Genomic DNA, 12,203 nt, shown 5'->3' on the forward strand with positions numbered 1-12,203 from the left:
CAGATTGCTTTCAGCATGACACAGGACAACCTTGCTGCCTATGCAGCTGACTCTTGCGTAGTAAAAAAGAACTGCCCATGGCCTTTAATTTAAATTGCATGTTTCTGACTGTAAGCATTTACTTTAGCTGAGCTGATGAAAATAAACTACGATCTGGAGCTTGGTTTGCAACTTATCTGTATTGGGAAAGAAAAGTGAAAACAAAGTGAAAAGTTATGCAACCACAACAAAATGTCATGGGGATGAACTCCTGAAAATGAAAAGTCTAGCGTTCATGGAGCCTTCATCTCGCTGGGCTACGTTCTGGCCTGTGTCACCTCACTAAGATCCCAAGGATCCTCTGTGGTACGAAACTCTCCTCAAAAAACTGAAAAGACATCTCCATCATGGTAAGACCCTGACAACTGTCCAGCTCACAGAGCATTAGATTTCTGAAGAAAGTATACAGGCAAAACCATGCACCGGAGACCTCAGCCTGCCACCCTCCTCTGTCAGGGTGATACGAGGTCTTGTTCCCACGGAAACTCCTTTTTTAAAAAATTTGTCTGTGAGTCAACTTTGAAAAGTATTAACACCAGAACACCTTTTGAGCTAAGAAAGCATAAATGCTATTTTCTGACTTTTCACTGGTGGAGGATGGTCATCCAAACGCTCCAGCCGACGAGAGGCGAGCACAGCATCATCCTGCCCCTGTAGCGTCCCTTGCTGCCTCTGTTCTGCCTGCCTGCCTGAAAAGAAAGGGTCATGACAAAAGCTTGTTCACCACAAGAACCGAAGCAATGTCCAAAAATTCAGACCTAGTCCTAGAGACTATTGCTTCTTACAGAGAAGCCTGACTGCAGCTCTAAATTTTTAGTTTCTCAGCAAGATTACCAGAGCAAAGAAAATTCTTACACTGAAATCTGGTGGAAAATGCACCCTAGGGAAGGAGTCTGGAGGTATAGAGGGAAGGCAGAATAAAACTCAGGATCTGGCAAGTCATTCAAAGAGAGATTTTATGACTCTATGTAGAAAAAAAGTTATAAATATATACTCCACTACATACCAAGGGTGCAGAAATGGAGGCAACTTGTAAGGAATTCAAAACATATCCCTGTTCACAGTTTCAAATTAAAAATGTGAACAATACTACCATTAGTTTTGTTCTTATTTCCCACATGAAATTTTGATTTTCAGTAGAAATGTATTGGCCAAACCTCAAATGTGTTGAGTTTAAAACACAACTGCTTGTCCTTATGAAAACTATGGTTTAGATACCTGATGTCGCACTCTTTTCTATAGGCAGAGCTCTTCTGGCTGGAAATACGTGTATTCGACTGGTCAGTTTGACGCAGGATTCCTCGCTAACACTAAATTTTCCCTTAGCATTACTTCTCAGAACCGCTTTCTATCACCCCATTTGGCAAGAAGCTGGCAGCCTTGCCTCAGAGATCCAGGTTTCATCGCTTCTCACTGAATGGGAGCAAAGTAAAATATTTGAGCACAAGGTATTGAGCAGCCAGAAAGTCTAAACACGCTTAGATTTAATAAAATCTCTCCTCAGCACCAGGACGTACTAGAAGCACATCAAACATGCTTTGTAAATGGAGTTCCCACAGGCATTTGAACCAAGATCAAGATCGTGGTCTCTGGATTGTGGGCACCCACTCGTTGGCCTACGCGCGGGTTGTACCAAAGATCACAGAGCGCTGGAATTAAAGCTGTTTACCACAGGTAAAAATAGTTTCCTACGGCAAACGATGGAAATAACTCCCCAGGAAGTCAGAAGAACCACGACCGGCACCTTCTGCCGCAGCAGTGGGCACACCGCTTGCACCTTGCCCTCTCTCACACGGTGCTCACCGAGAGCATTGCACGCCCGTAAAACCAAAGCTGAGACCTCACCAGAAGACACCAGTGCATGTCCCTGCGGAGGGGACGAGAGGAGGTACCAGGTGGCTGGCCGGTAGTACCATTGCCCATCCTCAGACACCTGCCTGATGGGTCTGCATGGGACAAGGTGAAGGAGCATCTCCAAGCAGCTGCGTCTGGGCTCGGTCTGACCACGGCTGCTGGCTCAGGGGCAGGAGGGCCCCCTCCGGGATCAAACTTGCCCAGGAAAGACATAGGGGATGAAATCGATGCCCATGAACAAGCTCCAGCCCCAAACCTGCCCTAGACACAGCCCCTGACAGATACTGTGGCTTTAGCAAAATTGTGGTGGTCCTAGAAGCAGCAGTTAGATATCTCTGAAAACGATGCTGGTTCCTCCAGGTACCCTCCTGCCACCCACAATCACCCAGCGAGGCTGACCCTCTCCTCCCGTCTCTTCCCAAGCCGAGCCCTGGCCTCTCACTCCTCTGCTCCCCGGGCTCTTCCACCCCCGGCTCACATGCACAAGTGGATGTGGGCACCGCATCGCCCTCTGAGCTAGGGAAGAGGCTGCAGTTTTTCAAATAACTGCTATAAAGACTTCCCATGTGCTGCACCTTTCACAAAACACGTTTATACCATCAACCAAAAAAGGGTTACTTAGCATGATATCAAAGTGCGTTCTCAAAAGCATTGCTACAACATCCTGGCAGCAAACAGCTGCCTTCTTCATCCTTCTGATTCACCCTCCCTAAGCAATTAATAACGGACTTGGCCTCACTCCAGTGCTCAACACGCGTTGTACCTAGGCGTGCTCACGCACACAGCCAGCGGCTCCCTGCCCTCTTCCACCCCCTCTGCAAGCCCCCTCGGGCACCAGCATTTCTATCTCGGCCTCTTTGGCTACAGACCCCTGCTCCCTGCTGCTCCTTGGCTGCCGGCCTCTTCCCACTGGGATGAAGACCCCCAAAGCAATCATCTGAAAAAACAGTGGCTGCAATCTTCCATGGCCTTTAAATTGGTATTAATATCTTTTCAAGGGAAGAAGTACCCCACTTCACAGTATGCCCTACTGCGAAAGGGAAAATAAATAGTGTGCAAACTTTTTCTTTGAATTGCATTTTAATATGTTTGACTCCATTAGGTTCCCAGGAAACATTTTAACCCCTGTGCTGGAGCAGTTCCTCAGGACACCCACTTTGCTGCCCAAGCTAACCAAGCTGTGGCTGGGAGGAGGGCCAAGAGCAGGAAGGGAAGGTAGAGCAGCAGAAGAAACAAAGGAACATTGTGGAGTGCTGATTTTGTTCCCCAAATTATTTACTTGCCAACTTCAAAGGGATGCAAAAGGAGGTCAAACAAACCACAGCGTGTTTTTCCCTCCTCTTCACAGACATTATTTACTGTAATGTCCCTCTTAACGTAGGAATGAGAAAGCAGCAAATGATCTCCACTTGGCTCCGCAGCGGTCCCGTAAATCACAAATCCCCACCACGTGCCCAGCTGCGGTCGCCCCCGCAGCCCTTCCGTGCGGAGGGCTGTGCCCCGCGGCCAGCCGCAGGAGATGCTCTGCTTCAAACATATAGGAAGTTATTTTGGTAACGAGTTGGATCGCCATCATCAAGTATAAAAGAAAAATCCCTGACAACCATTTTAAGTGTCTCATCTAGCAAAGTGGCTTACATCCATACTACCATTTTTCAAAGTTAACGAGTTTTTGAGCAGTTGCAGGCACAGCCATATGCCAGTAGCTGGAGAAATTTTCCGGCTGTGCTGACCTACACGGCAGGGACTTAGCTGGATTGCCCCAACCCACCTGGGCAGCCTTTACTACCCCAGAAACCTCTCACTTTTGCAGAAGTTTGCAAAGACATAAACTTAGTGAGATCTGAGAATGTATTTATTTAGCTGCTAAAATGTCAAAAGCAAGCAGAAAGGTCCTTATCAGGAACTTCTTCCATCAAGAAGAAGCCATCTTCCACCGAAGAGGGAACTTTACACTCAACATTCAGGTTTGCAACCTGACCAAGTATTAGAGTAAGTCTTACTTAAACTAACACAAAAGTGAACCAGAAACTCACACACCGAAACTCTTCCAGTTTCACTGTATCCATAAAGACTCGATTAATTTTGCTGCTTAATCAAATAACTTTCTGGAGAGCAACCATCTCCTCTGCATATACATCTTAGGGACTTGTGTCAGGATGAAACCTAATGCTACCTGGCTACATTTACGCGTGAGACCTCAGTGACAAGACAATTCAGATTACTGAAGAAAACACAGTGCCAGAAGGAGAGAACAGCAGCCACAGCCTAGTAGTCCCTCTCCTATGAATTATTTATGAGGACACAGGATTAAGAAGTTGCTGCATTCTGTAAAGAACACGATCCCGCAACACGTAAGAGACAAGGTTTACACAAAAACATAAATAGCATCATACAGTTTTCTTGCTTTGCTTCTATTAAATACACAGATAGTAGCAAACTAGATTTGCCTTTGCTTTTCAGGATCACTATCTGGTTCCACTGCAATCTGTGAAAGACAGACAGTTCCGGAGTACATGTCAAAAATAAGTATGTTTTAGTCACTGCTTCCAGGACTTAGGCAGTATACCCAAATGTAGTCCTCCAGAGAAGCGAGTTTCAGCCCTGGAATTTGCTTTTCAGTGCTCTAAATACAGCACTCTCGAGCTTGTGGGTGTGAGAAAACTTCTGTGCCTTTTTAACTGCTGCAACAAAAGAGATTTGTAATTCTCAATTTATTTATTTATTTCCTGCATTGCTGCATTTAATATTTGTCAATGCTTTTCTTTTACAGAGGTGGTAAGTTGCTGCGGTTGACCACCTCAACTTTTTATTGGTCTGTGTTTTTGGAAACAGATATGAGAGCGGAGCTACAAATGTATGGAAATTTCAAAGGAATCTTAAGTGTAGGGTCCCCTTTTTGCAAAAGGGAAGTTGATTTTTTGTTTTCTAACAAATATCTGCCTACTTTAAGGTAGATGTCCACATTACGGACCTCATGTGCAAGAGAAGGCACCAAGAGAGGGCACCAAGCAATTCATTCCCAAGCACTTGTAACTGCATGCTCAGGAGGAACCTGAAGGACTGTAAATAAATGGAAGGAAGGTCATGCTCCTCCACCAGCCGCCCATGCAGAGTAACTCAGGACCCTGGTGAAGCTTCAGTGCTATAAAGGCTGCGGTGAACAAATATCCCACAGACAGAGCTTTCCTCCCGGTCCCCCTGCCCACAGCATCCCAGCACTGGGGCAGGGACACGGGGCCCCCTCCACCCCGTGCCGCGGGCACATTGTGCCATTAGGACATCTCCTCCAATTCTGCTGATTTGGGCCGAACATGCCGTTGGATTTTTATTAAAGGCTTTTCAGGCAAAGTAGGAAATGCTAATCTTAACTGAGAGACATATCACATATATGCAAATTGTTTGCTCTACTTTCTCCATCTGTTTTCTTCCCAGGTTTTTCTCTTCGCTATGCTTTACTGGAGATTAACTTACAGTATATTGCACCGAATTTGGACTGTGTGGGAAACATATGCTGCAAGCTCAGGGCCAGACTCGAATATTGGGTTGCACAGGAATAGGAATATTCACAGCAGTGCTAAGGACTGACAAACCCACAGGGACAGGAATTCAGAGACACCAGGGTAAGGAGGGGCTGAAGCAGAGCTGTTCCAGTTACGGTAGCAGGTGGGAAGGCAAGATTTCAAAACAGCTTTCATTTGAGCAAGAGGAAATAGCTGAACATGATAGAATGAAACACACCCCCCCCCCTTTTTAATATGTAATTCCCTTGTTAGTGCGATACAAGTCAAGCAAGATTGACAGTTATCAACGATGAAGGGTGGCCTTTTTTCTTGAAATCAAACCTGTCCCAGCTTTTTCTGCCTGTATGCCTAGGTGGAATACATGATTTGTTAGTAAGAAAGGACAACAGAAAGCGCGCCACTTTTCTCAAAGCAAATTATGCACACACACCGCCTCCCCCATTATCCCCAAGGTATAAATTAACAAATACCTAAAGAGAAAATTAATTGGTTTGTGACGGAAACAATAATTGCCATTTATTAGCACGATGCAATTTTCTGTTCTGCCTTTTGACTCACTCAACCCAACTTCTAGGAAACTAGCTATTTCCTCCGTGGTTCTTGAGATCTAACAACAAGTGGTTCCTTACAACTCCAGTAGAAATGGAAGCAAAAATTAACTGAACTAAGATGAAGATAGGGCCAAAAAGCTACATCAGGCTTCTGACCTGGAGCACTGAAAGCAATAAACACCTTTTTTCAGTATTCTTACACGACCAGCCTGTTTAATACTCGTCATCAAGGTATTCACCGGAACGGTACGCTCAGAGGCTTCATAAACCAGGAAATTTTGTGATCTCTCTGGTTCATTGTGGCTACATATAGTCGCTGTAAAAGATATTTGAAATTAAAAAAATAGAAAGGAAAGCAGCCACACCATTACTTAAGCACTATCGTGTTGGTTGTGGGGCTGTATATGATCCACAGCATCATTTCGGTGTCTTCCATGACACATTAATATGAGATTGCATAAAAGGTATTTGCAAATGGATGTGAAAAACAGCACAGAAGAGAATGTTTTATACCACCCTGAGTATACTACTTCTAATGAAACTCCATAGTTTCATTTTATTTGACTGGATTTTTTTGATTAGCTGTAGTATCAAATAATCACATTCTCAGGTTTTGAAGCAGGGTACAGCAGAGCGGTCTGAACAGTTTTTCAGTCATCTCAAGACTGACCACCTCAGTGCAACTGCTCAGTTTATTTTGAGACAATATTCTGCTTTCCTCCTAGAGAACACAGGGGCTGAACTTCCTCTAAAAAAATAGAAGATCCATTTTCAAAACACAGGCATTAGCACTTGTTGGAAATCACTATGTTCCCAGATACCTGTTTGAAGGACCACAAGTTTAACTATGCCTCCTCTGTCCGTGACCAAACACTCATCGATCAGCAAGTGCTGACTTCTTCTTGGGTTCGAAAACATTAACACTTACGACCACCCAAGTACTCATCCCATGTGGCACAACACTTCATATATTACAGCTTATCTATTGAAATTCTGGTTTAAAGCCTTCAGCTCTGTGGCTCCCAGGTGTTTCAATTTCAATTCCCCTATACGTACCATGCTGACACGAGAAACATGGGATAATACAAACATGGGATAATACAAACCCCCAGCTTTGGGAGCAAGCTGAGACAACAGGGAGGTGTCAGCCATGGACCTCGCTGCCAAAGCCTCCCAGCAGAGGGGGACCCACAGGGTGCTTGAATTTATTTTACAAGTTAAAATATATTTTTTCATACCTGAAGGACAAAATGGACTTTTCTTTGTTTTGCACTCATTTTACAAATGAAGCATAGCTGACTATTAAGTCAAAGCAAGCCACCAACACAGAACTGGTCTGGCACCAGAGCAAAATACGAGTAGTTTTGGGCAGAAGCCGCACGTCTCCCTTCTGCGCAGTTACCGCAGCTGTGACAACAAGGCTCAGGCACGTAACAAAGCCATTCTGTTCGGGTGGGGGAAGAAATCCACCTATGTTTCCAGTGTTTTGAGGTCTCTCCTACTACATGATGAAGAAAAGTTTTGTTTGATTTCTGACAGGACACACAGGCCTTTGTACAGCATGAAGGATCGCATCCAGAATTCCCCATGTGTTTTTGTAATTTGAAATAAAACAAATAAACACAATTTTTATTCAGTAGACATGAACATCTGGAAGATGACATCAACATGACTTCAACTTTAATGTCAAAGCATTAGACTGAAATCCAGTATCGTTGAACAATTTGTGGTGCAAGTGCCAGAAACTTGAACATCACAGATTCAAACTCTGATGGAAACAAGGTTTCTGCAGCAGCTGCAGGAAGAAACAACGTTTTAGTGTTTTACTAAATGCCTGACGAACATTATTGTAATTACAGAATCAACTTAAGACTAACGATACTAAATATCAAATGAAGATCCTGCTCTTGTAGAAGGCCTTGGGTCTGGGTTTCCAGCCTTGCCCTGCTCTGCTTTCCCCATTTACTCTCCCGTCCCTCTTCATGGTGCTTGGAAGCGCCTTTATGGAAGCTCTTTGGAGATGGGCAAAGCAAGCCCGGCCTGGGCGCGCTCATCCTTCCCTCTGCCTACGTGGAGGAGCAGCGCGGAGCTGCTGCACAGACAGCAACCCCGTCCCATCAGGGGAACAGAAATAATGAGTAAGGTCGCACTGGGACTGGAAATCCAGCTCAGGAAGGATGAGAAAGTCCCACCGCCACCAAACTAAGCCTTCACGTCTTGGAAAGAAACTCCCGAGAGGCAAGTCCTGGCTCTGTCGAAAGAAGAGACAGGGAGAGAGCGAACGAAAGACCAAAATGTTTCCTCCTCGTAACACTCTCAGCTTCCAGGCTTAATTTTACAGGATCAACAATCCTAACCGTAACTACTGGCAGCCTCTCTATGTGCAAGCGTCCAGTCAACCTCAAAAATGTGGCTTTAGCACTCACACTATTTTCACAGACAAAACCCAGTTTAATTAGATAGCTCGCAATTTATTCTGAAAGCCAAAATGAAGATATCTGTATACTCTTAAAACTAGTCAAACCACTACCCTTTTTTATTTAAACATGACTATTAGATTGTCCCAGTTTGAAGTTTCCTACTCCCAGTCGTAACGCTAATTAAACCTTTTGGGGAAGTTGTGTGCTCATTCTCATGCATTGCTATTAACATTTTTTATTGCAGATAGCTGGGATCCAACACCATCCCTCTGAATCCAGTCAGAAGGATTTTATTTTGATTTTGTCTGGCTTGTTTTATATTTAGCAGATGGTGCAAACCCATGTATTGATGAGTACGTGCCACGGGAGAGCATCTGATTCGACACAGCTGGCCCCAACCTACAGCGATGTCTATGCTGAGGACTTCAGTGCCCACCACCACTCAGGACCAGGCTTCTTGGCATGGTGTGTTAGCTCAGGTGGGCTTTCAAACTACACTACTTCTGGTACCTAAAATGGCTTGGAGAAGGTACCTTAGGCATCGCTATACAGTAGCCCAAAGTACTATACAGTGACCTCAAAGTCGGTGGTTTTCAAACCAAATTTTACTGCTTCTTGGCGTGGTGTGTTTTCAAGGTGGGCTTTCAAACTACACTACTTCTGGTACCTAAAATGGCTTGGAGAAGGTACCTTAGGCATCGCTATACAGTAGCCCAAAGTACTATACAGTGACCTCAAAGTCGGTGGTTTTCAAACCAAATTTTACTGTGCTGCACATGTAGCTCAAGTGGACTAAAGGTGACACAGTGTTGATAAAGATAAATGAATGTATTTTTGCCTATGCAAATCAACAAATAATCGGCATGAAATATGATTCAACAGCCACATGCACGTGCAGGTAGCAACTTTCCCAAGGCATCTTCTTCTCCCTCCTTTGTCAGTGAGCTTCCCTGTAGCCTCCCTGTCTCTGACTTTGTTTGAAATCTGTCCCCTGATAACCTAAAGAGAAGTACACATAAAGGGCTTAGAGCTATTTATAGCAAAGTCTGTGCGACTGAAAACATTGCAGTTTTCATGTGGTGGGTACACGCATTGCTTATGAACTGCAACCAGAAAACTGTCGCCTCCTTCTTTAGCGATTCTAGTCAGCCTTCACCAGGCAAGACGGAGGGAGCCAAGGAAGGAAGCAGACATAAGGACAAAACGCAAACAAACTGAAAATTTACTAATCACTTATATTCAGAGACTGGAGGGGGGGTGAGGACAAGAAAGATTCATCTCTGCATTTCAAACTGCTGGAAATGGGTATGCAAAGGGGATTAGCATGATCACACCAATATTCCTCGGTACGGGTTTTGTACAAGCCCCTGAGAATAGGCATAATCTCTCATAATTACTGCATATGCTGTTGTCACATTAAGTAACAGCCGTGCCTCAAGCCGTGTAAAAGTCTGCTGCCCGCCAATCCTTCTAGCCGGGCACCGGGCGCAACTGCCAGCAGACCTGGGAATACCGCACGTGAAGTTCGGATGCTGATCTGCAAATCCCACATGAACTAGTTTCTTTGCTGCGCTTTACTTGAAGCAAAAATAAATGAATTACATCAAGAGCAGTGGCTTACGTCTTGTTCTTAATAGAGTAAAATTCCCATTCCTCTTATGCCTTCCTACAAACGACCAACCCTCAGGTCAGTTTTAAGTCCTACTGCCCAGAAACGTAACAGAAGACAACTCCAAACTCTGAGAAGAAAGACTCAGGTTCAACTCTGATTTCTGCTGCCATTTCACGGTTCGAGGTCTTGCTCAATGGGACCAGAAGAAAAACCAGGGAGCAGTGAAAGGCAAAGCTAACGTGTTCAGGTCTGCCTCCCTTCTGCCTCCTGTTCGAACCGCTGAAAGGAGATTTTGAGAGGAGATACCAGGTCAGGCACGGCTGTGTGGGGAACAAGGTACATTCTGTAGCTGTCAGCAAAGAACTGGCAACTGAAACCACAAGAGAAGTTCAGATCAGCCTACAGCAGAATAAAAAGGGAAAAGAAGAACTTCTTATGATAAATCCCAAAGCTGTTTATTGCTCATGGACAGTCACAGATGTGATATTTGTCCCCAGGTGAGACCTACTAAATTTATAAATGTTTTAATTAAAAGCAGTTCCCTAAACACTCAGCCTTCCCTATCGTCATTCTATGAACAACAAAATTCCATGTTTGACAGATGTCTTTGGACAACACACACATTTAACATATTCTGAAGAGCAGAAAAAGAGCTGACACCCGGGCTCTCGCAGTCCCACCCAGATACGAGCCATGCTATGAAGCAATGAAGCCACGGTGAGGAAAGAAGCCTTGCCTTAATTTAAAACTTCAGTAAGAGAACAGAAGCTGTAACAGCAGCTTCATCCTTGTTCTGCAGCATCCCTCAGGAAAAACTGAAGAGGAAGGTGAACTGGCTGTGAAAAAAGCAGGTTGCGCAGCCAGCTCATGAGAAGCCAGAAAAATGCACTACTTTATTTTTAAAAATGGGTATTTTTAAATCCATCTCTCTAAACCAGCGCATCTTTCTTTGAACCAGCTGGTGGGAGACACCAGTGGTGACAAGATACAGAATTAGCTGAAACTCGAGCCTGATTCACTCTGGCACTTCTCGTGCTCCCTTACAACTTCTAAATCAAGTCGAGAAGCTTGTGTAACAGGAAGTTTGTATCCACTTATCCTTATCTCCTTTCTCCACCGGTTCGACTTTAGAACACTCAGCCCCTAATTTATAGGGCAATATCAATAAACAAACAAATAGAATAACTGCCCCCCGAGGGGAAAGGAAAGACGGGGTCAAAATCTCTTCTGCTTTCTAAACACTGCCTTGTAAATTTGAGTTTGGTCCAAAGAGAACCAGGCAAAATATTACTTGTGTTTCCATGCTGTTGGTTTGATAGGAGAAATGTTTTTAATGTGAATACAACACAAGCGCTTTTATCAATTAATTTGGGAATACAGGCAAGGAGTAGGATTCACACTTACTGCTTACTGTCACCGCATGCGCTAAAACCCCCCGAAATCTCAGCAAACTTACTGTTTCTAATCGACTCTCCCAATAACTTTCTCCTCGATGTCATCAGGTGCGAGACAAACATTGGTGAAAGGGGAAACAAACAAAAAAACCCATCGAAACACTGATGAAAAGAGGGGATTGAGGGAATATTTTTTTTTTTCTTTGCTACATATGTGTTTCCTGGAGCATATCAAGTTGGAGTCTCAAAACGGGGAAACATATTGAGGACAGAAGAGCAGAGCTGGCACGAAGCTGGCAAGTGAAAGGCGCCACAACTCATACCAAATTCTCCCTTCTGTGGAGATCCGTGTCAGAAACCTCCATTAATAGGAAGTTATGGTAAGAACAGGTATAAATCAGCCAAACACAGTACTTTGTACCACTGCCTGGCTGCAAACGCATAGCACTGGGTTCTGGAATTTGCAGCCAAGTTGGAACATTAATACAGGGACTACTAATTTATCTGGATGCGTTGTCGAACATTAACTATTTTACCGGTGGCTGTCAGTGAACTCTTTGAAGACGGACGCATCAGGCCACGCAACGCCCCAGCCAAACGGTGGCAACTGCTCAGTAGGAGAAGTACCTGCAATTTCCACAGGAAGCTTAACCCTGAGCCACACAAAAACACAGCGTGAAGAGAACAGTACCTGAGCCCTAATTTTAGCAAACCTCAGTATCACAAAAGGGCTTGCGAGATCCCTTTGAGATTCCTACGAAAGTCTGTCCCGGCTCAGGTAAGGGCATTTCTCTTTCTCAGCGAGGCAG

General features: G+C 44.5%; 1 protein-coding gene across 1 annotated transcript in view; it reads right to left on the minus strand.

Moving 5' to 3' along the window:
• Positions 1-12,047, minus strand: part of LOC104162688 (discoidin, CUB and LCCL domain-containing protein 1-like) — a gene marked incomplete at both ends in the record, with an annotated part of 35,016 nt that extends 22,969 nt beyond the window's left edge. The window contains 3 exons of the mRNA XM_009701484.1: positions 621-728; positions 1,732-1,985; positions 11,931-12,047. Of these exons, the coding sequence (XP_009699786.1) occupies positions 621-728; positions 1,732-1,985; positions 11,931-12,047 (479 nt within the window). The remainder of the gene's footprint in view (positions 1-620; positions 729-1,731; positions 1,986-11,930) is intronic.
• Between the last annotated feature and the right edge of the window lie 156 nt (positions 12,048-12,203).

Source organism: Cariama cristata, unplaced genomic scaffold, assembly GCF_000690535.1.
Source record: "Cariama cristata isolate BGI_N322 unplaced genomic scaffold, ASM69053v1 scaffold1376, whole genome shotgun sequence".
In the NCBI taxonomy this organism is placed as follows: Eukaryota; Metazoa; Chordata; class Aves; order Cariamiformes; family Cariamidae; genus Cariama; species Cariama cristata.